The sequence below is a fragment of the Phocoena sinus genome, chromosome 6, assembly GCF_008692025.1.
Source record: "Phocoena sinus isolate mPhoSin1 chromosome 6, mPhoSin1.pri, whole genome shotgun sequence".
NCBI lineage: Eukaryota > Metazoa > Chordata > Mammalia > Artiodactyla > Phocoenidae > Phocoena > Phocoena sinus.
The window spans coordinates 6,298,765-6,322,107 of NC_045768.1; the positions used below are offsets into that span (position 1 = coordinate 6,298,765).

A 23,343-nucleotide genomic window follows, 5' to 3' on the forward strand; every position below is an offset into this window, starting at 1 on the left:
GGTTTCAAGTGTTATAGCACAATAGTATGTGGAAAAGGGAAAACAAGTCTGCTTTATTTTTATATTGAAGATTACTTGGCTTCATCTTAGTTTTAGAAGCAAGTTGAACTTCCTTGGTTTGGCATTAGGGAATAATCGCTTCTGTTTTGCTTTTCACTCACTCACACACACACACACACACACACACACACGCACACACACGTCTTTGAGACTATTAGCTGAAAGGTCTTTGGTGGCCTTAGTGGTGAACTATTTGCTGAATCACAAACTTCCGGCCCAGCAGCCTGGCGTTTTCTCATAAGCAGCCTAGGAACTTCAGTCACAAGCCCCCGTGTAAGCTGCTTGGCAAACTCAAGCTAATTTTGCAATTACATTATCCGGGTCCCTTCTTTTCCACCCACTCCCAGGCAAGCCTGTCTTGCCTTTGTTTAATTGGTTCTAAAGCAAAATCCCTTTTCTAAATTCCCTGGCTTATCCCTGGCTATTGATAAATTTCTCTTTCTTTATGAAAATAGCCTCATTTAAGGAAAAGCACTTGATGGCCACAACTTAGGTACAGCTTCTGACGTGTAAGCGTAGGTAGGAGTCTAGAAACTCACGGTTGATATTTTCTACTTAAGTCAAATGCACAGAGGAGAGAGAGCAATTTTTTTGAAAGGGAATCAGGATATCAAGGTACACTTCTTCTGATGAATTAGAAACAGCTGAGGCTGACTTCATACGCTCTGGGAAGTTGGGTTTGAATTTGGGGCTGGGGGCGGTGTTCTCTATGAATTCTCTGAGATGACCCTCAAGATGATGGAAAAGAACCGACCAGATTTTTAGAGGCAGCAGAGGCAAGAAGAGTGCATGGGAGGGAGGGGGGGGGATTTTTTTTTTTAATGTCCCTTTTACCCACATTCTCTGAGGAACTAGACGTCCCATCTGTCACTTCACGGGGATGGAAACTTTCGGCCTCAGCCCGTGTGAAGAGACGGGAAGGAATACTCAGACTGGGTGGGATGGGGGGAAGCAGTGCCATCGAAATGAAACAGTTGGCTGGGGCACTTATCACTGTTTTATGTGAAGAAACAAACCTAAAGCTTCAGTGTTGCCACCGACACTGACACTAAAGTGCAGAATCAGTCTCCAAATTTGTTTTTCATTGATCCTCTCTGGAGTCAAAAGTATATCTTCCTGTCTCGGTGCTCCCTGCCTTGTCAGAGGTGTCTGGGCCGGCATGAAAACGGTTTGCGGGCCTTTTGCAGTTTGCATGCACTGATTTTTGCATCTCAGCTGGGTGTCGTGGGAAAGAGCTTAATTTAGTTCATGAAAACACATGCAGACGTCTGCATTGCCCTGTTGTCTGGGGACTCTTTCCCGCAGGCTTCCCTCCATGTCTTTTTGTCAAGGAGTGCCGTGAGGTTTCTATTTCTTTTTGCATCTGCAGGGTGCGACTCCAGAAGATTTCAGCAACCTCCCACCTGAACAGAGAAGGAAAAAGCTACAACAGAAAGTCGATGAATTAAATAAAGAAATTCAAAAGGAGATGGATCAAAGGTAGAGTGGATCAATACGACTTATTAAGACATTTGAGTTCGGTTTGGAAAGATGGGAGGCCCTGCATCAGATTTTAATCCAAGTGATTATTTCAGCCATGTGTTTGGCAATTTTACTCTAATAAAAAAAATATTCTAATATAACAGCAGCAAAATATAGCTCTGCAATTACAAAAGTGCTAAACGGGGATCTACAATTATTTTCTTTTGTTTAAATTAATTAATTTCTTTATGGCTGCGTTGGGTCTTCATTGCTGCGTGTGGTTTTTCTCTAGTTGCGGCGAGCAGGGGCTACTCTTCGTTGCTGTGCGCGGGCTTCTCATTGTGGTAGCTTCTCTTTGTTGTGGAGCACGGGCTCTAGGCACGCGGGCTTAGTTGCTCTGCGGCATGTGGGATCTTCCCAGATCGGGGATCGAACCCATGTCCCCTGCATTGGCAGGTAGATTCTTAACCACTGCACCACCAGGGAAGTCCCTTAAGTTATTTTCATATTTACAACTATGATTCTGAAATAAATACTACTTCTAAGCAGCTCTGTTATCAGCTTTTTAGGTTTGGTTTAAAAACATACATATAATTGCCAGGAGGTTTATAATGTTGTATTCTGTTCCTGAAAGCGTTCCTCAAAAGCCAACCAGCCCTCAAAACAGTACTCAGTCCACAAGGCAGTCAGAGTTAAATTAACTGGGGTAAATCAGAGTCCTACAGTACACCAAAAGCATATGATATTCTGCAGCAACTAACTGGGAGCATTTCAGGATTGATTGGCGTGTTGTCCTCTTTAGAACTAATTTCATCAGAAGAGTTTAAGAAGGTGGACATTGGGGGCTTCCCTGGTGGTCCAGTGGTAAAGAATCCGCCTGACAATGCAGGGGACCGCGGGTTCGATCCCTGGTCGGGGAACTAAGATCCCACATGCCGCGGGGCAACTAAGCCTACGCGCCACAACTACTGAGCTTGCACGCCTCAGTGAGAGAGCCTGTGTGCCACAAACTACAGAGCCCACGCACCCTGGAGACTGTGCACCACAACTAGCGAAGAGAAAACCCGCACTCCACAACTAGAGAAGAGAAAACCCACGCGCCACAACTAGAGAGAAGCCCGCGCGTCACAACGAAGATCCCCCATGCTGCAACTAAGACCTGACACAGTCAAAAATAAATAAAATAAATTAATGATAAATAAATCTTAAAAAAAAAAAATAAGGTGGACGTTGTACCACTACCAAGTGCATTTAAAAGTGACATGTTTCTTCTGTGCTAATTTGACACCCCTGAATGACCTAGCTAGTGAACTAGTCACGGTAGCTTGGTCACCAGGCAAACCAAACCTGCAAGAAAGGACGCCAGTGTTCAAATTACCATGTTATTGTCTGACCCAGTTTATTTTCAACATAAACATACAATCTCAATATGAGATGTCTAACTAAAGCAAGCACCGCCAACAAGACCAAGACAGCATCTCCTGTTCCAAGGTTTAGGTTTTGCCCAGAATTCTCGGTACGTGGAATAGCCCACACCAAGAGTCATTGCTCCCATAACAAAGCCTTGGGCTGCCACGCGCATGTGGATCAAATAAACAGACATTTTAGTATTTCCCCTGCTCTTCAATCTATATAATCCATATGCAACGATTGCTGCAAAAACCTGCCATTCCAATGGGGACAAATGGTGCCTCTCTAGCTTTCTGGATAGAGAGGCACATGTAGTGATTGAAGAATCTTCAGACAATGACAAGACATCTCAGGCTCCAACTGGCTTCAAAAAGATTTTCTGGTGGTTTTTGTTTGTTTCTTTTTGTTTAGTTTGGCCATACCACGTGGCTTGTAGGATCTTAGTTCCCCGACCAGGGATTGAACCTGGGTTGTGGCAGTGAAAGCCCGGAATCCTAACCACTAGGCCACCAGGGAACTCCTGTTTTCTCTCTATCATGAGTGTAGAGGTGAAGTTTTTGTACAAATGAGGAAGAGCAAAGTGGCATGACCCCCACCCTATCCCTTGCCCCACGTCGGAGCTTTGGATACAAAATGTACTTGTCTTTCTATTTGAGGGTAAGTAAAAATCAGCCTTCCTATAGATTCTCATGTCTTCTTGTCTTTTTATAGAGTGTGTTGATGGTATCTAGAAAACAAGTCACAGTATGTCTTATACACACCACCAGCCATTAGAGGTGTAAATATTTGCTTGTTCTTGACAAGCACCTGCCCATCTGCCCAGGCTCCCACTGTGAGAGTCCCCTGGTTCCTGAGCTGTTCTATAAGTTTGATCCTAGGGATGGTAGGTTGGTACATATGCAAAAAAAGAAAAGAAAAAATTAGGAAAAGATTCAATATCTCTTCCCATTTGCACTTCCTTCCCACATTTATAACGAATAATACCTTCACATCATTTAGGGGATACTTGCTAATAATCCTGATTGAAAAGCCACTTTAGGGAACTATACTCAATATTTTATAATAACCTATAAGGGAAAAGAATCTGGAAAGAAAAAGATATGTGTATGTATAACTGAATCACTTTGCTGTACACCTGAAACTAACACAACATTGGAAATCAACGGTACTCCAGTTAAAAAAAAGAAAAAGGAAAAGAAAAGCCACTTTTTATTCTCTCACCTTCTATATTCTCACTGACGGAATTAAGTGAATCATCATTAATGGCGATTTGAACTTAAAAGATAACTTGAGGTTTTGTGCTCCGTAAGTAGGCCAAATTGTAGTCCTACGTAAATTTAGTTATATCGAAGCTGGGGTTAAAACTTGGTTGTGCAAAAAATAAACAAACTTGGTAAGGCAGTCAGTTTAAGTACATGCAAAAGAAAAGTGGGTTTTGATTTTTTTTTTAATCTCTGGGAGAGCAACTCCTGAAAAATAGATCGTTTTATAAACATTGTTGCAGTATGTTAAAAAGAGGAACACATATGATGAACTTTGTTCTAGTTTTATATTAAAAATATACTTTATGAAATAAAAATTTTTTGTACTTTTTATAAATAAAAGTCTTTGTATGTTTTTATAACATCTGGGACCAAATATAAAAGGGTTTATAAAGGTATTATAAACCTCCTGCTGTTTACTAAGTGAGCACTTATATTTTGTACAGGAGTAACAAGTTATGACTCAAATATCTGAAATGACATTTTATAGGTTATTGACAGACTCTCTGTAATTGTTTGATATCATGCAGAAAAGTTTCTCTGTCACTTGGGTTGTGGCCGCGGAACTTGGTTAACGTTTGAAACCCCAGAGCAGCGCTTGCTGGTAATAAGGCAAATCACGTTCAACCATTCACTTCACCTCTGTTTGTCGAGCATTTACTGTGTACAAGGAAATATTCTAGCTATAGCAATGAGGATAAAGCGATGAACAAAACATCAAAAACATCTGTTCTCATGCAACTTACATTCTGTGCAGGAGGAACAGAAAATAAAAGGTTTTGAGCAGAGGTGGCACGATCTGGAAAAGCCTGGATTTTTGTTTGTTTTCGGTTTTGTTTTTTTTTAATAATCCAAAAAGGCAAGAAAGGAGAGAAAAAATATTAATATATAGAATAGGCAGGACAAATCAAAAGCACAAAATAGAGTGGAAGATTTAAAATACCAAGCACACTAGACACCCCGGATTCCAATCTGGTTCCACCTGTTTCTTTTGCAAACTTTGGACAAGATTCTTAACCTCTTAGCACCTCGGTTTCTTCACCTTGAAAAGGGAGTTAATATGCCTGTCTATGAGGATTAAGTGTGTCAGGGTATGTCAAGTGCTGAGGACACTGCCTGGCATATCGTGTTTGTAAAATAAAATGAATCAGTATGGTAAATGTGAATAGACTACATGTTCCAACTAAGAGATTTTCAGACTGGACAAAAAACTAAAACCCACACGTATGCTAGTTACAAAAGACACGTCCAACTCATAAAGTGCAGAAAGGTTGAAAGCAAAGACTGGAAAAAGATGGGGCTTCCCTGGTGGCACAGTGGTTAAGAATCCGCCTGCCAGGGCTTCCCTGGTGGTGCAGTGGTTGAGAATCTGCCTGCCAATGCAGGGGACACGGGTTCGAGCCCTGGTCTGGGAAGATCCCACATGCCACGGAGCAACTAGGCCTGTGAGCCACAGCTACTGAGCATGCGTGTCTGGAGCTTGTGCTCCACGACAAGAGAGGCTGCGACATTGAGAGGCCCACGCACCGTGATGAAGAGTGGCCCCTGCTCGCAGCAACTAGAGAAAGCCCTCGCACAGAAACGAAGACCCAACACAGCCAAAAATAAATAAATAAATTAATTAATTTTAAAAAAAGAAAAAAAGAATCTGCCTGCCAATGCAGGGGTCAGGGGTTCGAGCCCTGGTCTGGGAAGGTCCCACATGCCACAGAGCAACTAAGCCCGTGAGCCGCAACTACTGAGCCCACGTGCCACAACTACTGAAGCCCGCATGCCTATAGTCCGTGCTCCGCAACAAGAGAAGCCACTGCAATGAGAAGCGTGCGCGCAATGACGAAGACCCAATGCAGCCAAAATTTAATTAATTAATTATTTTTAAAAAAGAATGGAAAACGACAGACCATGCAGGTACCGACCAGAAGGAAAACTGGTGTGAGAAGACTGACTTTCAGGCCAAAAAACACCCCAAACTATTCAGCTCAAAAGGATCAACTTCATAAAATAAACGATTCAAATAACAAATGGCTCAATTTACCAAGAAGAGATACAATTTTAAATCTGTAGAACCATACTAGCATCACCTCAAAATATAGAAAAGGTTATGCTATTAACCTTCCGACATAAGTACAAGAAATACGAATACATCATTATAGTGGGAGATTCTTCACGCACTTTTCTCGGTAATTGATAGAATAGATTAGCAGAGAGTCAGGATAGAGGATTTGAACAAAATAATTAACAAAATTGACCTAATACACAGATAGATATCCAATAGCTGCATGCTACACATTCTTTGCAAGCACACATAGAACATTTCCAAAAATTGGGCATATCCTGGTTTTATAAAATGAATCTCAACAAACATCAAAGGATAGACATCATTCAAAGTACGTTCTCTGAAGGTTGCAATTAAGCTGGATATCAGTAACAAAAATTTAGAAATTAAGAAATGTGGGGCTTCCCTGGTGGCGCAGTGGTTGAGAGTCTGCCTGCCAATGCAGGGGACACGGGTTCGTGCCCCAGTCCGGGAAGATCCCACATGCCGCGGAGCGGCTGGGCCCGTGAGCCATGGCCGCTGAGCCTGCGTGTCCGGAGCCTGTGCTCCACAGCCGGAGAGGCCACAACAGTGAGAGGCCCGCATACCAAAAAAAAAAAAAAAAAAAAAAGAAAGATATGTGGCTCTCAACTAACAACATTGTAAAACAACTATACCCCCTTAAAAAATAAAATAAAATGTGGCTCTCCGCAGGGCTCAGTTACGGCAAGAAGCCTGCTCAGTCAAGTTAGAAAGGCTCCCACCCTTCTTATCACTCTGGCATGAAGTCAGGAAGGATCCTGTTAAGTTGGTTTAGCAGGAATCATTCCATTCACCTTTGATTTTCCATCCACCGAGTCCCTCATTCTGCTTATTGGCTAAAAATCCCCAGCTGTCTTTACTATATTAGGAATTGAGCCCAGCTCTAAACTGAGGTGTCTTTTCCCCGATTGCAATTGTTTTTTGTTTTTTTAAAAGAAAATCTGTTTTTACTGCTTAAAAAAAAAAAAGAAAGAAATGTGGCTCTAAGTAACACATAGATTAAGGAAGAAGTCATCATAGATACTAGAAAATATATGAAATAGAACTGAGCCTTAACCTTAACGTACATTCTCCATCTCCGTTTTGGGGATGTCACTAAAGCCATGCTTATAAAAGGAAATTTAAAGCTTCCAATACATATTAGAAACAAAGAAGGCTGCAAATCAATGAGCTAAGCACCCCTCTTAAGAAGTTAGAAAGAGTAGCAAATTGAACCAAAGAAAATAGAAGAAAGGGAACGATAAAGGAAACTATCAATTAATGACATAGAATCACACATTCAACAGAGAGGATGAACAGAGCCAAAAGCTGCTTCCTTGAAATGATTAACAAAATTGAAAAACCTGCAGAGATTCATTAGGAGAGACCTGGATGAGAGGAATGCGAGACAGTGATTTTAAACAACTCTTTTGAGAAGTTTTGCTGAGAAATAGGGTACCAGAGGTATAGGCCATGAAGTCGAGAGAAGACTTGTGTACATGTGGATGACCTTGCAGTTTGTTTGTTGTAGGGACGTTTACTCATGTAACAAATACTTAGTGAGATCTATAGTGCACCAGGCGTGGTCCGGTCACTGGGGGTTTATCATGGTCATAAAGGGCTTGAGCCCAGAGAGCTCCTCGGAGAGCTGCTGTTCTAGGTGGGAGAGACAGACAATAAACAAGCATAATAACAAGTCATATAATGTTGGGAAGAGATACATGCAGTGGAAATAAAAGAAAGTAGAGCGAGGTAAGTGGGCTGGGAGGGCAAGTGGGTGGAGGGCTCCCGTGGAGACCTGGTCTTAGGGAAGAACAGAGGGTTCATTGTGCCCACCAAGGGGCAATACGGGCTCAGAGGCAGGGGGGCAGGTGGAGGGGTGGTGAGGACTTGTGGAAATTCTCTTCCACTTATTTCTGTATTTTTGATTAAACTATTTCCCGTGACTCAAAATACAGTTTGTGTTGTTGGTCTTATGCTGGGTGATTGGTGTAGAGTTTCCTTTGCTGAAGCTCATTAAAGTTAGCCCCTCACCCTCGGCAGGGAGCCATTTGCTCTAAATTTAACTCGAATGCTCCTGAAGTGCCTTGAAGCCAGGGTTCCAGTTAGCAGAGCTCTCTGGTCCTAGAAACAACCTTCAGAGGGCTGCTATGGGCGGCCTTCCAGACAGGATTGCAGGAGGGGTGTGGGATCATGCAGTGTATAGCTTTAAGGCTCTGTTGCCCACCTGTCACGGATCCCGACTGTGGGTTCCGTTTCTTAATAGTTGAAATCGTTGAAATCGAACTGTTTAACTTAATCTTTAGAATTCCCAAAGCAATGACCTGCGCTTCTTCATGAGGTAAACATTGCAGCCCACGAGACCCAGGGTTTGCATGCAAAACATGTACATGGAAATACTGGGGTTTTGTCTCTTGCTATGTAGGGCAAAGTGATGTGCAGGATTAACTTACGTTTCTCAATCGCTAAAGACGAGGGAGATTTCGTTCAGAAAAGGCAACTGGAATTTAAATATGGGTCTCTGGATCATACAGACCTTGGTAGCAGAATCCTTATAGAGACGTTTTAGAAGGGAGGCTGACCTAGTATCCCCCTCCAATCCACACCGCGGTGCAGTCTCGCCACGCCCTCATTGCCGTAGTTTTCATGGTGGTGGGAGAATATGACTGGCTGACGACAGCATTAACCTTTACCACGTTCTGCCCCTTCTTTTTAGAGATGCCATCACAAAAATGAAAGATGTCTACCTAAAGAATCCGCAAATGGGAGACCCCGCCAGTTTGGATCACAAATTAGCAGAAGTCAGCCAAAATATAGAAAAGCTGCGACTGGAGGCCCAGAAATTTGAGGTAGGAAGAAGCTGTTGTGGAAAAGCTTTGTTGGAAAAAAAAGAAATAGAAGTGGGTGTAGGGGGTCACGAGACGCACATGGTTGTAAATCGCCATTGTTTCTTTCCCCGCGAGAGATGCAGCTGGAAAAATCAGGTGTCTCACGAGTTACGATAAAAGGAAAAAGACACTGTCATCCACTGGGTGTTCAGCTTTTCAGCATATCCTATTTTATTGGTGTCCCTTAAAAGGGACACTATTTAAGGTTATATTTGTATACAGTGTTCGTTGTTTTTTTTTTCATCTAAGTGTTTCACTTAAGTTGTTCTACTTCATCTCCTGTTGACAGTGGGTATAATTGGGAATATACGGTCGTCCATCATCTCAGTGAATCCAAAAGACAATTTTTAAAAAGCCATTGATATTTGTAATTTTCTTGTAATGTCCTTGCCTGGCTTTGGTATCGCTGTAAAAGTTTTCAAAATATACTCTGGATGCAAATTCCTTGTCAGATCTAGGATTTACAAATATTTTCTCCCATTCGGTGGATTGTTATTTTACTCTCTTCAAGGTGTCCTTTGAAACACAAAAGTTTTATTTATGTTTTTGTTTTTTTGGCCATGCCACACGGCTTGCAGGATCTTGGTTCCCCGACCAGGGATTGAACCCGGGCCACGACAGTTAAAGCACCGAGTCCTAAACACTGGACTGCCAGGGAAGTCCCCAAAAGTCTTAATTTTGATGGAATCAATTTTTTTTTTCTTCTGTCACTTGTGCTTTTGGTGTCATAGCTAAGTTACCAGTGCCTAATCCAAGATCACAAACATTTATGCTTATGTTTTCTTCTAAGTTTTATAGTTTTAGCTTTTACATTTAGGTCTACGGTTCGTTTTGAGTTAATTTTTGTATATGGTTAAAGGTAGAGGTCCACCTTCATTCTTTTTTATGTTGTCCCAGCACCATTTGTTGAAAAGGCTGTCTTGGCCCCTTTGTCGCACATCAATTGATCATAAATACAAGGGTTTAATTCTGAGGGGGGGGAACCATTGAAATATGTTACTGTTCTTTCAAAGGATCCATTATTAAAAGATGATATATGTGAAAAACAATAGGAAACACACATAAGAAATGAGAAAGAAACACAAATAATAAATCTTTTACGGAGGGAGTAGGGCACTCAAAAGCTGTGGGCAGGGCTTCCCTGGTGGTGCAGTGGTTGAGAGTCCGCCTGCTGATGCAGGGGACACGGGTTCGTGCCCCGGTCTGGGAAGATCCCACATGCCATGGAGTGGCTGGGCCCGTGAGCCATGGCCGCTGAGCCTGCACGTCCGGAGCCTGTGCTCCGCAACGAGAGAGGCCGCAACAGTGAGAGGCCCACGTACCGCAAAAAAAAAAAAAAAAGCTGTGGTCAGAAGGCTTCTTTTTCCCCTCGAAATGTAAAGACTACAAAGCCTGGAAAAATAAATTAGTAACTGAGTGTTCCAACTAGAATAGATTATTTCTAGCAATAAAAGGTCAAATATGGCTTTTTTCATTCTTTCTAGAATCTGTCAATAAGGTATTAGCATTTGAGGTTTTAGAACCTAGAAATGTCCTTTTCGGATCATTTTGATTCTTTGCCTCTTTTACACTATTTCCAATGTTGCTGAAGATACTCTGATCTACTTTGATTTCCTATGTATGAGTTTTCTTCACTATTTAAAAAAAAAAAGTTACACTCCTTAACAAAAATGGGAAGTGTGGCTTTCAAACTGAGTCATGGCTTAAGTGTGGCAGGAACCCTCATGTTTCCCAGTGTGACCTCATGGTCACAGAATTTCTGGAACCAGAAGGAACTAGAAATGACTTAACCAAAATCACACAGCTGCTGAAAAAGCCCAGGAGTATAACGGAGGCCAGTGTCTTTCTGCCACATTATGAGCAGTGGCCAAATATGTTTGCCTGTACTTCTCCAACTTTGCCTTTGAGTACATTTATACAGTCAAGGCACACAAACTGGAGACTCTGCCCCCACGGGGTCCTTCTCCAGTCTGCTTCAATGACCAGCGAGCAGCCCCGATTTGGGGCCTGAAGCCTGCACGGTCAGGCCCTCAGCTGAGCTCAGACCATGCTTTCGTGCCTTCTGTTTGCAGGCCTGGCTGGCCGAGGTTGAAGGCAGACTCCCAGCACGCAGCGAACAGGCCCGTCGGCAGAGCGGCATGTACGATGTGCAGAACCCCCCAGCCGTCAACAGCTGTGCACAGGATCGGGAGAGGTACAGTATCTGTACGGCGCCTGCTTTCTTTTGACTTTGTATTTTTTGGTCAATTCTGGAATCGGAGACGAGCACAAGGTACTTGTTAGATCCCAAGCGTCTGGGATGATTGGCCTCTGATATTTCCCACGGTGCAGGTGTCGTAAGTCCCCGTGGATGGTGCCCGAGCCCGTGGGGTGATTGAAGATGGTCCTAGTTACAGCAATCGGGGGATGGGGACGGGGGCGGGTTGCAAGCAGTTTGCTCTCGCCGGGGGCTGAATTCAAGCCCTCGCTGGGGTCAGTGGCTATAGTTGCTGTGTGTTTTGCTTTCTTGAGCAGCCCGGATGGCAGTTACACAGAGGAGCGGAGTCAGGAGAGTGAGGTCAAGGTGCTGGCCACGGATTTCGATGATGAGTTTGATGATGAGGAATCCCTCCCCGCCATAGGGACGTGTAAAGCTCTCTACACGTTCGAAGGTAACACCACGTCTCACCTAATTCCCCCCACTTCTCGTGAACTGTCTGAGTCACTCTTCTCTTTCTGTGATCAGGCTTTCTTTTGAAGTCATCCAGAGCTTTCCCTCATCGCTCTTTTGCTCTGCTCGTGGTATTTGTGTTTATGATTATGATCTGGTCGATGGCTGTACATTCGAGCAACTTTCAGTGAGCTTAACTGAAGCAGACAGTGTGGAATAATGATTATTTCATCCATTCATTCAATACTTATAGAACTTCTGTCTTGTAAAGACCCCTGAAAGGGTGGCAGGCAGATGGTATGTTCTGGCATCCACCTTTGGAGGAAATAAGGCAGACACACGTAGAGAGAGGGCCGCCTGCAATATTCACCAGAGGAGGGGTACAGAGTGACGGGGGATTCACGCGAGGATGAGATCACTTCCTTAAGGGGGTTTGGAGGACTCTCCGTGCTGAAGTGTGTCAGAGGCACGGGCACTGCCAAGCGTGGAGCGAGGAAGGTATGGGGTTCGTATGGCTGGCGCTCAGATGTCTTAGGTGGTAAGATGAGGGGGTAGGCGGTGCCAATGGGGCGGTATGGGTAACAGAAACATCTGGATTTTATTTGGCAAACGTCGAGAAGCTACTGAAAGTATTTGAGCAGGTTGCTGACACGAGCAGAGCTGTACCTTGAGACATTTACTCTATGTGTCGGGTCGGTTAGAAGACAGGGAAGTTGGTTAGAAAGACTAGCCTGGTGTTTCCCAAACTGTGAGCCTTGAAACGGCATCTCGCAGGCTGCTGATAAGGACGATGTGAAAGAAGCAGTCAGAGCTCAGATCATTTTCAGAAGCCCTGGGACAAATGAATTTCTTTACTGTAGGACTTTTTTTTTTTTTTTTTCTTTTGGCCACACCTCACAGCTTGCAGGATCTTAGTTCTCTGACTAGGGATTGAACCTGGGCCCCCTGCAGTGGAAGTACGGAGTCCTAACCACTGGACCACCAGGGAATTCCCTTTACTCTAGGACTTTTAGAGTCTTTAATAAACTAAATATTCATTATGGCAAAATAAGAAAGGGAAGTACCAGGTTAAATGTTCCCGGTTTTACTTCACGGCCACACCATCCCTCTCCCCACCCCGCGCCCACAGTACCGCTATTAACAGCCCCCTAAACAGTCTGCCTTTCAGGACACTGCTTGGGCGATGGCGGCTAGTCTTTTGAAATTATCTTAGCAAATGGTGTTCGGGGCCTTGATTAAGGAATGGACGCAGAGATGCTGCAGCCAGTATACAAAGAGGGGAGGAAATCACAGATGATCCCTGAAGTTGCATTCCTGGGATGATGGAGATGTCCACTGAAATGGGAAAGTGGGAGGAAAAACAGTGAGTCCGGGTTCACCCCTATCGCGTTCCAGGTGCCCGGGTACCATCAAGGTGGAAACGGGCTTCAGGCAGAAGGCGAAGTGGAACCTTGCCTCAGACGAGAACCAGAACAGGAAAAAGAAAAGTCGGGGTGCTGTGTAAAGAGATGTAATTGACGCCATAGGAGTACCTTCAGGGAAGAGTAGAGAAGCAGTCCCAAGGTTTCCTCTGCGGAAATTACCTCCTGTTCTGGGAGGGAGGAACGAGAGGGCTCCCAGGAGGAGTTAGAAGAGGGTCCTAGAGAGACGCAAGGTGAGGACCTGGAAGCTTCTGTGTGGGAGGAGAGCAGAAGGGTCAGTGCGTCCATCTTTCCCTACACTTGCTTCGTCGTTGCAAAGCTGTGCTCTCAACCCGGATTTGACAAGAAACCTAAAGTACTCTGATATCGCTTTTTCAGGTCAGAACGAAGGAACCATTTCAGTAGTTGAAGGAGAAACACTGTACGTTATAGAGGAAGACAAAGGTGACGGGTGGACCCGCATCCGGAGAAGTGAAGACGAAGAGGGTTATGTCCCCACTTCATACGTCGAAGTCTATTTGGACAAAAATGCCAAAGGTGCTAAGACTTATATTTAATACAACTTAAAAAAAAACCAAAAACACAAAAAACTTTAAAACATTGGAGTTGTTTCTCCCCACAACTATGACTGTTACAGGCAGTTCTTCAAAAGACTGGATGGGGAGCGTCGCAGTTTCTTTTAGGGACGAGGTGGACTTTCAGGCATCTTACACCTGAATTTCCTGGGCTGGTTTTGACGATAATCAAGTTTCACTTGCTAATGACATTTTACTTGGAAAGCTGCCAGCTGCCAATGTACAACTGTGTCCTTTGAAATCTGATAAACATTTCTTCTTGGGCAGCATCGGTAGATAACCAAAAAGTTGCCTTCTAGCTTCTAATCCGTATTTCTGAATCTAAATGTCCATGCACGTCCTAGGGGTGCAGAAGACTTCAGTTCTCTTATTTATATGTAGTACCTGCCAGAAATTGAGCTACCTAGAATGTTACATTTTGTAACTTCATAAACTGAACTACGCTAGTTTGTTCAATTTTACAGTCATTCACTTTGAAGGAAGTCATCAAGGAAGTATAGAATAAGTAAAGAATAAGATTGGTACCAAAAGTGTGTATATTTCCTTAAACATGTTTAAGATAATTGTTAGATCACCGTGTTTTCAGGTTATGTCTACATGATCCTAAGCAACCAATTGAAATATGGAAAACTTTGGTCGATCAACCAGTTGATTTTTACATATGACTACTGATCTTCCTTCCTTCTGCCAGTTGAAAGAGCTGATCAGATGTGCTGGTGCTGTTTAGATAAACTTACATAAAAACAGCTCACTTCATTCTGTTCTGTTGGAGGTTTTGTGGGAGGTGGAGCTGTATTCCGTTCATACTTGCCCAGGTGGGGCTGTGAATAGACCCTTGTAAGCAACTGCTTCTACACACAGACCCCAGCACGTCACTTTTCAAGGGTTTTTTGGTTTGTTTTTTAATCATTGGCATCTTTAAGACCCAAAGTGTGAATTTACTGAAAACTGTTTTAGAATTTCTAGCTCGTTTTATGGTTCACCATCTTCAAAGAATCTGGGTCACATGGGGATTTGCATTTTTAAATTGGCAGGATAGGTAGTGAAATTGGTGACATGCCCAATGGCTGTGCTCATTTCTAGAATCTTCCCTGAGATCACAGAGAACCAACTAAAATAAAGGTATGGGGTTGAGATTCTCTTTTTATTTGGCTTTGAAAATTATTTATTCATGTCCTTCCTACTCAAACAGGATATTAGCTCCTTGCTTCTACACTGTGGGCTCCTTTTCGAACGTCAGATCAACTTAAAGCTGATTTTAAGACTGACAGCAGCATATCAGGGGTCTAGGAGCTGGCAGGAGCTATGGGCGACTGCTGCAGAGTCTAGCAGAGAGCTCTCTTACATTTCCCGACGGCCGCCAAGATGGAATTTAGTAACCTTTACTTAATGACTGTCTGATTTTTGTTTTGTTTTGTTTTTTTGAGGTACGCGGGCCTCTCACTGCTGTGGCCTCTCCCGTTGCGGAGCACAGGCTCCGGACGCGCAGGTTCAGTGGCCTTGGCTCACGGGCCCAGCCGCTCCGTGGCGTGTGGGATCTTCCCGGACCGCGGCACGAACCCGCGTCCGCTGCATCGGCAGGCGGACTCCCAACCACTGCGCCACCAGGGAAGCTGTGACTGTCTGATTTTTAAAACATTATTTATTTTGAAATAATTATAGATTCTCAGGAAGTTGCAAAGATAAAGCAGAGAGATTCCCCTACATCCAGCTTCCCCCAGTGGTTGCATCTGACACAACTGTGGTCCAATATCAAAAGCGGGAAACCGACCCTGGCCAGCCTGATTTTATTTTAAATATAATTTTGTAATTCAGATTTCTTTTGCTTTATTATACCTTTGCTGCCGTAATATTGATAAAGCCACTGACCCTGACCCCAGACCTCTCAGGAGAGTCATTTCAGTTCTTCCTTTTAACTACTGCAGCAAGAAAACCAGCTGACCGTGGGGATTTGATGGGCAGTAGGTGGTCACAGCTTTGGGCAGGTAACCAAGTGAATCCCTAAGATATTAAAACCTAACCTTTCTATCCTGCGATGAACTCATTTCCAGACTGTGAATTATTGGAGACAGCAAACCAAGCACTGAAAACGTCTTAAAATGAGGCAGGATAACATGAGTCTTTTAAAAGCCTGACTTGAAAAGTACGGCCGGCATTCCACCAAGTTGGTTGGTGGTGTTTCTTTTGTCTTCCCCTCCTCCTCTTTAGAGTTGTGCAAATCTGATTCAGGAAAGAGCTCAGCTGGCTTTCGGGGGTGGGAGGGGCGATTTGGGCTCATAAATGATGATCATTATTTTAGGCTGTATGCCTCAGTAGCTTTACCAGCTATGTACTAGCGACTCAACGGTGAAAGATATCTTGTAGTTTCAGGTCCATCTAGTCAATGTGCAGAGGATTAGCAGAAGTCTTGATTCCCAGAGAATCACAAATTTCCATTTCCACCCGAACTATACTTTGTGTTCTTCCAACAGTTATCTGTTAAAATGAAAGTAGCAAAGTCTCAGCTTGTGTATAAAGTTTTCTCCTTTTGTTTAGAGGTACACTTAGAGGTTAATAATGTATGTCGAAGCCTTCCTTCCCTGCCTTGTTTATAAATCCGTTCCGCCTGCTCCATAAACACTGCCCTCTCCTTAAGCCCGTCCCAGGTGGGCGGGGCTGCTGCTTTCCGATGCCCGTAACTCAAAAGGAGTTTCTTATTGTCAGTAATGCCAGAGCACTTTTGTGTGTGTGTGGTGTCTACCATGTGACTATTTAATAATTGCCAAAATAGTTAGACTAGAGTAAGTTCCAACTGGTCAACTGAATTGTGACTGTCCTCTTTTATGGTTTTGTTTTTGTTTTTTTAAATTGCTCTCTGTGAAATATAACCATAACCGCCCTCTGCCCCAATAGATTTGTATATACTGCAATAGAAAAACTAAAACGATTACTTGAATTCGTTGTTTTAATGTTTTACTCTTCTTTGTGTTTGTTTTATTGGTGATTCTGATGCCTAATGACCTTTTTGTTTTTGTAACCGCTGGGGGAGCCGGAAGGACGGTTACAGTGGTAGCTAGGTCCCCTGCCAGCTGATCCACACTTGAGTTTATTGTAGACACTTGGGTTCTGAGTAAGTTCTGTTTGAATATGGCCAACATGACTGTTTCTCTCTCTCCTTATCTTACAAGAAAAGAATCTGTCTGGCTCCTTTTAGTTGTACCCTCGTATCTGCCTCTCTAATAAACGTTATATTTTTCTCAGTGTTGTGTATTTTAAATGATTTTTCCCCTCTCCGAGAAAATTATTCTGTGTAATCCGAGTATTTAACTCTTTCGTCTTCAATAATGGGGAATTTTCTAGCCAAATGCTTTTCAAAAAAAAAAAAAAATTCCTGCCCTTTCCCCCTTTTATATGATGACACCTTCTCTGTTTCTCACCCTGTGTTCACCTCCGGGCTTGAGGAGTCTGTCTCCTGTTTCTCTTCTGTCCCCTCAAGATGAAGAACTTTCACGGTTTACTGCTGAGTAAACGCTGAGTGACAGGTTTTCCTGTTCACCCAAGATGTTGCCTTTTACTGCCAAGGAACTGAGAGTGTCAGTCGGAGAGAGAACCAGGCCTTTGGGCTCCCGGCATCACTCTGGGAAGCTGGTTTCTTTCTCCGTCTCAGAACTCAATTTATGAGAAAGATGAGTGCGGGTGCATGGGTGCATCATCTCCTGGGCGGCTTCTCTTACCCCTGAAGGAAAGACTAGCTGCTCTGATTGCAGATAAAACCGTGAAAGTTCCTTATCTCAGACTCGCCCTGTGGTAGGTAACCCGTTGCTCTAAATGTGCTCCCTCCCCTCCCCCCCTCCCCAGGGCGGTGCAGTTTGCACAGAGCTGCAGAGCGCCCGCCCCTGACCTGCTGCCCGCCACTCTAACAGCCTTTTCCTTTCTCTGTCTTTTGTGTTGTAGATTCCTAAAGATGGTTCCGGGAGCCAGAGCCTCGGGAGAGCCTTCCCAGGAGAAACCCTTCGGTCTGCTTGTCTCCACAGGCCTGGGTGCCCGCCAGCGCCTTGGGGCTCTGCTGGTGTGTGGCCCTCGGAACCTAAGCCTGAAGCTACATCCATCCCCACGTGCAGCGGCTTGCCTTTTTCTTTCTTTTCTTTTTACAGCATGTTCCTCGTAGCCTGGTTCCTCCCCTGGCCCAGCCTGGCTGCCTCTTGCGGGGAGGTCTGTCCCTGTCTTGGTCCCCGTCCAACTCGGGGCCACAGAAGGCGGCTTGACGCGTGGTCCCTCCTTCCCGGGCCTCGGCCCTCAGTCCACCTGGCGCATCCCGGCCTGTCCACAATTCACACTGTGCCTTTCGTGAAAACTTTGCCACTGGTCTCCCGGGGAGACGAACCGCATCTGAACCAGGAGGGTCAGGCCTGCACCAGGTGGACTGGGCGCCCGAATGTCACTCATGTGTCCCTGTGTCCTTTACGTTAGAAAATACTCATCTTTTCCCCAGTCCATTGGGTATTCGGTGGTCCTTTCCTGACTGTGCGTCCTCACCTCATACTAAACAATTGGCCCTTGAAACGTTTCACGGCCTCAGAGTGTCCGTGGCGGGCACTGGGGCATGTACACGCACACTCACGTACACACGTTTTTGTTTGGGGCCCTGTCTTCAGTGGCCTGGAAAAGTCCACAGCGAAAGTCAAATTCCAGCTCTTGGGCCAGCCCTGCTGTCCTGCCTGTGTCCACCTTTCATGGGGTCAAGGAAGGCCCCAGCCCACCTTCTCCCCGTTGGCCGCCTATTAATGAGAACTGCAGACCGTGAACGAGGGTCTCACCTCTGCGTTAGCTCATTGCCATGGGAAGACGCTCCCCTTTCCGTGAAGTCCGAGCTCCACATCTTAGGATTCTAGCGCTTTCGTCACCAAAGACCCTGTGCTTCATCAAGTGATCCTGTGGCTACAGCTGCCACATTTTCCCACCTGCTCTCCAGGCCAAGTGGAATTAATCAAGTTTGTTTTTTGAGCTAAATTTCCTTCCTCTTATGGGTCTTTGAGGAAGACATGAGGTCATGTACCGTGTGGTCACTCATGCCTTAGAGCAGCATAGCTTCTCTACTTATTCGGTGCAGAAAAAGCCCAGAGAAATCATTGGCTGTGAGTTTCTGTGAGCGAGGATGCCGTCAGAAGCCCAAGGCATGATGCCACCAGGCATCTTTCCTCTTTTGTTTGGCTTTTGGTAACCAGGAGGTCACCTTGAGCATCCTCACTGCTTCTCAACCCTTATGAATCAAGACAAGGAACTCTTACAGGAGCCGAAGGGACAAGGACAGAAAGGACAGGTCCTGAGGGTTGGACCTTTGTTCAGTGGTAGGAAAACGGTTCCTCTCGGCAAACCAGGGTTGACCACACACCAGCCTCTGAGAGTGGCTCAGGCAACCCTTGGTGACAAGAAACCAAGAGGGAGCAAATACCAAGGACAAAAAGCAGGGGAAGAGGAAGTGGCTTCAGGTTTGAGCAAGCGTGAGCCACTCCCTCGCTCTTTCTTCCCCAGAGGGAGCCTCTGCAGCTGCGGGCATCTGGGGGCCGCTCCGTTAACACCCAAGGGGCGGCCCCACTGTCACACACTCCTCAGTCTCATGGGAGGACTGTCTTGGCAGATGACGGTGAAGCCAGGATGCCAAAGGGCGAGAAGAGTCAGGGCCTCACCCGTGTCCCTGCAAACCAGCAGGTGCGTGGTTCCTATGGACAGTAGTCCCAGTGGCAGGGTGACCGGGTGTCTCCAGCAACTTCTGAATCTCACCAAGTCCAGCTGCCCACTCTTCACTCTACAAGGATGCTACACAGTTTTTAAAAATCTGACTTTAGAGCCTTGGGAATGCATGTGCATTGCATCTTTCATATTAGGGGTCAGGATAGATTAATTTCTTACAACCTAGGGGAAAAGGCATAAAGTGCAGTAATTTGTTCTTTTAATGTCTGTTAAACCCAAAATAGAATATGCTGGTATTCTCTTGTATCCCCTGTGCCTTTTTTTTCCTCTGTACCACCTGTGTCCAAAAAAGAATGGATAAATGAGTGCTTTTCAATGTTAACCTTGGTGTTTGCTTCTCTGACAGTCTGTGTGGCTATGGGGAAAGGGCAAAGCTGTCCCAGCTGGGCTTAGTAAAGGAAGCAAGTTATTATAGGATAGTTGAGGTATATCACTTACTCTGGGAGTCCTACTGTGAAATCATCTATATATTACTATAGAGCAGTTCACGTAGAGTAGAAACGTGGAATTTCCCATGTGCTTCTTTCTCAGCCTTCCCTCGTATCCACTGCCCGTCACTTCTCCACCAATGCTAGGATATCACTGTGCTGTAAGAATAACTCATTTTTAAAGAAGCTACCCTGAAAATAACTTAAAATGAAAGAGAGGAACCTGTCGTTTACCCAATTTTTCCTTTGCAGGATAGGAAAGAATATAAAGGCATGGAAAGCTGTAATGGGATTGCCCTTTGGGTTTATATCACGATCTTCCTGAAGCTTTTGGGTGCCAGCAGCCTGTCTCTCCAGCAGTAGCGCAGAGGCCTCTAATGCCTTTTGGTAACATCTGTAATTACTGGGGAAAAGTTTACTGAACATGAAAAAGTTATGTTGATGCTAAGTATTTTTGCAGAAATGTCGATTTCATACTTCCTAATGGCTCTGCCTCCTGTGCTTATATCAAAAAAACTTTAAAAAGTGATCCAAAATTTTATTTTAACCTGGTGTCGAGCACCTTTAAACTTCTTGGTTTATCTGTGTGTGTTGCACTAATTCTAAACTCTGGAGGCATTTCAGTGTTGTAAATGCCCGTTGCCATTGTAAAGGTTATGGAATTGCCCATTTGTCTCTGGAGATGGAATTAAACCAAATAAAGTGCTTCCACTGGAAGGCTTATATTGACCTTGTAACTATGTTAATCCTCTAAATGTTAAATAAAAGTGTAACTTCTGGCACGGTATCGCGGGGCTGTTTGTTGCGCAAAGAGGAGACCCTGGTCACAGAAGCAGTCAGAGTCCCCTGGGCTGGAGGCTGGGCTCCGAGCTACATGTCACTGATTTACTGGTGTCAACCCAACACCAGTCCCGGTGCCATCTGCTTGGGGAGGGGCCTGAGACCCAGGGAGCTCCAAATTCCAGCCCCGCCCACTGGGGGAAGCCCTCAGAGGCCTCAGTGATGTGGGATCCCGTTGGTTCAGTGCAGGGATTTGGGGAGGCTCCTTAGGTCCAGCCCATTTTATGCAAATTCATCTGGCAGCTACTCTGGGGTTTCGGGGACCCTACTGTGGGGACTGAGGGGCCGGGAAGTCGCAGCGGGTTTGCGTTTCATTGGCGGTCTGGCGTCACGAGTGCTCAAGCCCACCCTCTCCTTGGCAGCTTGGCTGGAATAATCACTGGTTTCTGTGACGCCGCGGACAGTGTGCAGCGTTTAAGGGTGAGGGCCTCGTGCCTGCACCAAGCGGCTGCACGTGCAGCCGGAGGGAGGCCCTTTCCATACCCTGCGTTGAAAATCTCACCCCGGGCTTTGGGGGGAAGACTGGTTCGTGCCCACACCTCTTTGTTTCCTAAGGCTCTTTAGAGCCGATTTAGGAAGACAGTTGTTGAGGGAGTGAAATATTAAGTGAGCAGGGCGGCCTAATGCCAAGTGCCACTCGCTTGCTGAGGGGTGGGAGGTGAGGCCACCCGTACGAGGCCAGGCCTCGCTGCGGCCGCGGCCTCCTCCCACAGACGCGTGTGACTGGCCTTTCAAGCAAGAGCTTCGCCGCCAAGTTCTCAGCCAAGTCTGCTGCCGTCGGTCCTGGGGAGGATGGTGTCCGGAGCCAAGGCCTCCGAACAATCAAGTCGGGGTTCTCAGCAAGAGACGGGATGGTCAAGGGAACTAGGTGGCTCTACGACTGTCCTACTGAGGCCCCCTCGTCCAGGTTGTCAGCAAAAGGTTAATCTGGGAAGAATGTCTCCAGCATGTTCTTTCTGGGCTTTTATCATATTTGGGGACTAGTCTCTAACAGTCGGTGAGAGACAGAATGTCTCCCTCTGTCTCACGTAGAACCTTCTCCCCTGCAGGACCCCACCATCGTGAGGGGCTGGGAGCCGGGTCTGAATGGGACGCGTGTCCCCACCTCCCTGGGCCTCAGTTTCCCCGGTAGTGGGGAAAACACTTGGTGGACGCCACCTCCACAGCCGTTCTTAGCTGTCAGCTCCGATTCCGAGCTCCGTCCCGGCTCCGTGATGGAGCCTGTGTTATTCTGATTCGGCGACAGAGTTCACGGCTGGCAGCTCTGTGACCTTACACTGCGCTCGCGGGTCTGAAACACTGAACCGCCTCCCAGCTTGGCCCGTCTTTACGTACCTACTTGGTTCAAGCGTTTGGGGAGGTGACGCCTCACCCCATCGCACACGGAAACCAGCGGCGGCAGCGCAGTACGTGCTGCGGGCAGTTAGTTGGTTTCCCGGTGTGCTCCCGAAGGCAGCCTCTGCAAGCGCAGAAACCCCTGACTCAGACCCGTCGGTCTGGCTCCTCCGGTGGGTCTGGGAATCTCAGCATCCGCCCTGCTCGGCCCCGCCTCTCCCCGCCTCTCCCCGCTCCCCACCTGCCGGCCACGCCCAGGCCACGCCCCCCCACCCCGCCGCCGCCGCCGCCGCCGCGCACAGGCGCCGGCGCCCCCTAGTGGGAGAGAAGCTGGCGGGCGAGGAGGGAAGGACGAGGGTCCCCAGCAGGGTGACCAGGTAGGAAATGGAAGTGGGCAGAAGCAGGGGGATTCGAGTATGCCGTCACTTTTTTAACTAAAGCAAAAGAGATCTCTGGAATTGTGCGATCCACGGGACAGCAAGAGATGGATGGTGCGGGTCTGAGTGAGGGCCCACCTGGCCTGGAGGGCGCCTCTCTTCCTCTTCCCTGGCCTCTGCCGGCCTTTTCTGAGAAGGGGAGGCATAAGCCTTGTTGCCAGCGCCCTCTGAGACCGGAGATTAACGCGCAAACGCTGCAAATGGCACTTCGCAGCCTCTTTCAGAGTGCCAGGGGCCGTTTCTCCGGAGCTGCGTGCATTAGGCCCTGACTTAAACGCTCTCTCTGTCCAGACGGTACAGTGAGTGCCATTTACTTAAATGACCTCCCATTAGCTGGAGACGCCGCTGGGCCACAGAAGGTACAGCATAAACTGAGAACAGCCCCCAACGTGGCTCTGTCCTCAGAGCTAAGGGACCAGAAGCCGCGGGAGGAAACGGGGATTTCCTCATTTTCCTCTGTTGGCCCCCGGAAGCAGCTGGGGCGGGGAGGATTCCCTTGGGTGCTGCGGCATTCTGCCCCGGGAGCCTCGTGCCCCTCACGGGGTGCACATCCTCCCACACGCCAGGCCAAGAGCCCTGCCCGCAGTTGGGGCTCTCCAAACAGCCCTCAGCTGCGCTGCTCGCTGGTGTCAGGTCCAAGCAACGCCTGGAGGCTGCATCCCAGCACGTCCCGAGGGCAGCCTTCCAGGACACACTTTGTCCAAAATGAGGACGGCGCTTTCTCACAGCTCTTCCCAAGGCCATCAGTTGCTTCTGCACCCTGTGCCTTTGCTACAACCAACGGGGCCTC

At 46.3% G+C, this 23,343-nt stretch overlaps 1 protein-coding gene across 8 annotated transcripts in view; it reads left to right on the top strand.

Annotated features, from left to right (window-relative positions):
• The window catches only part of FNBP1 (formin binding protein 1), a 141,232-nt gene extending 120,504 nt beyond the window's left edge, over positions 1-20,728 (top strand). For 4 of the 8 annotated variants that reach the window (XM_032634750.1, XM_032634753.1, XM_032634748.1 and 1 more), the window contains 6 exons: positions 1,430-1,539; positions 8,966-9,098; positions 11,210-11,331; positions 11,652-11,788; positions 13,587-13,745; positions 17,717-20,720. In XM_032634750.1, the coding sequence (XP_032490641.1) occupies positions 1,430-1,539; positions 8,966-9,098; positions 11,210-11,331; positions 11,652-11,788; positions 13,587-13,745; positions 17,717-17,724 (669 nt within the window). In that variant the 3' untranslated portion in view covers positions 17,725-20,720. Of the gene's footprint in view, positions 1-1,429; positions 1,540-8,965; positions 9,099-11,209; positions 11,332-11,648; positions 11,789-13,586 lie in introns of all 8 variants that reach the window. The other 4 variants (XM_032634749.1, XM_032634746.1, XM_032634747.1 and 1 more) reach the window with 3 other exon arrangements.
• The last annotated feature ends 2,615 nt before the right edge of the window (positions 20,729-23,343 follow it).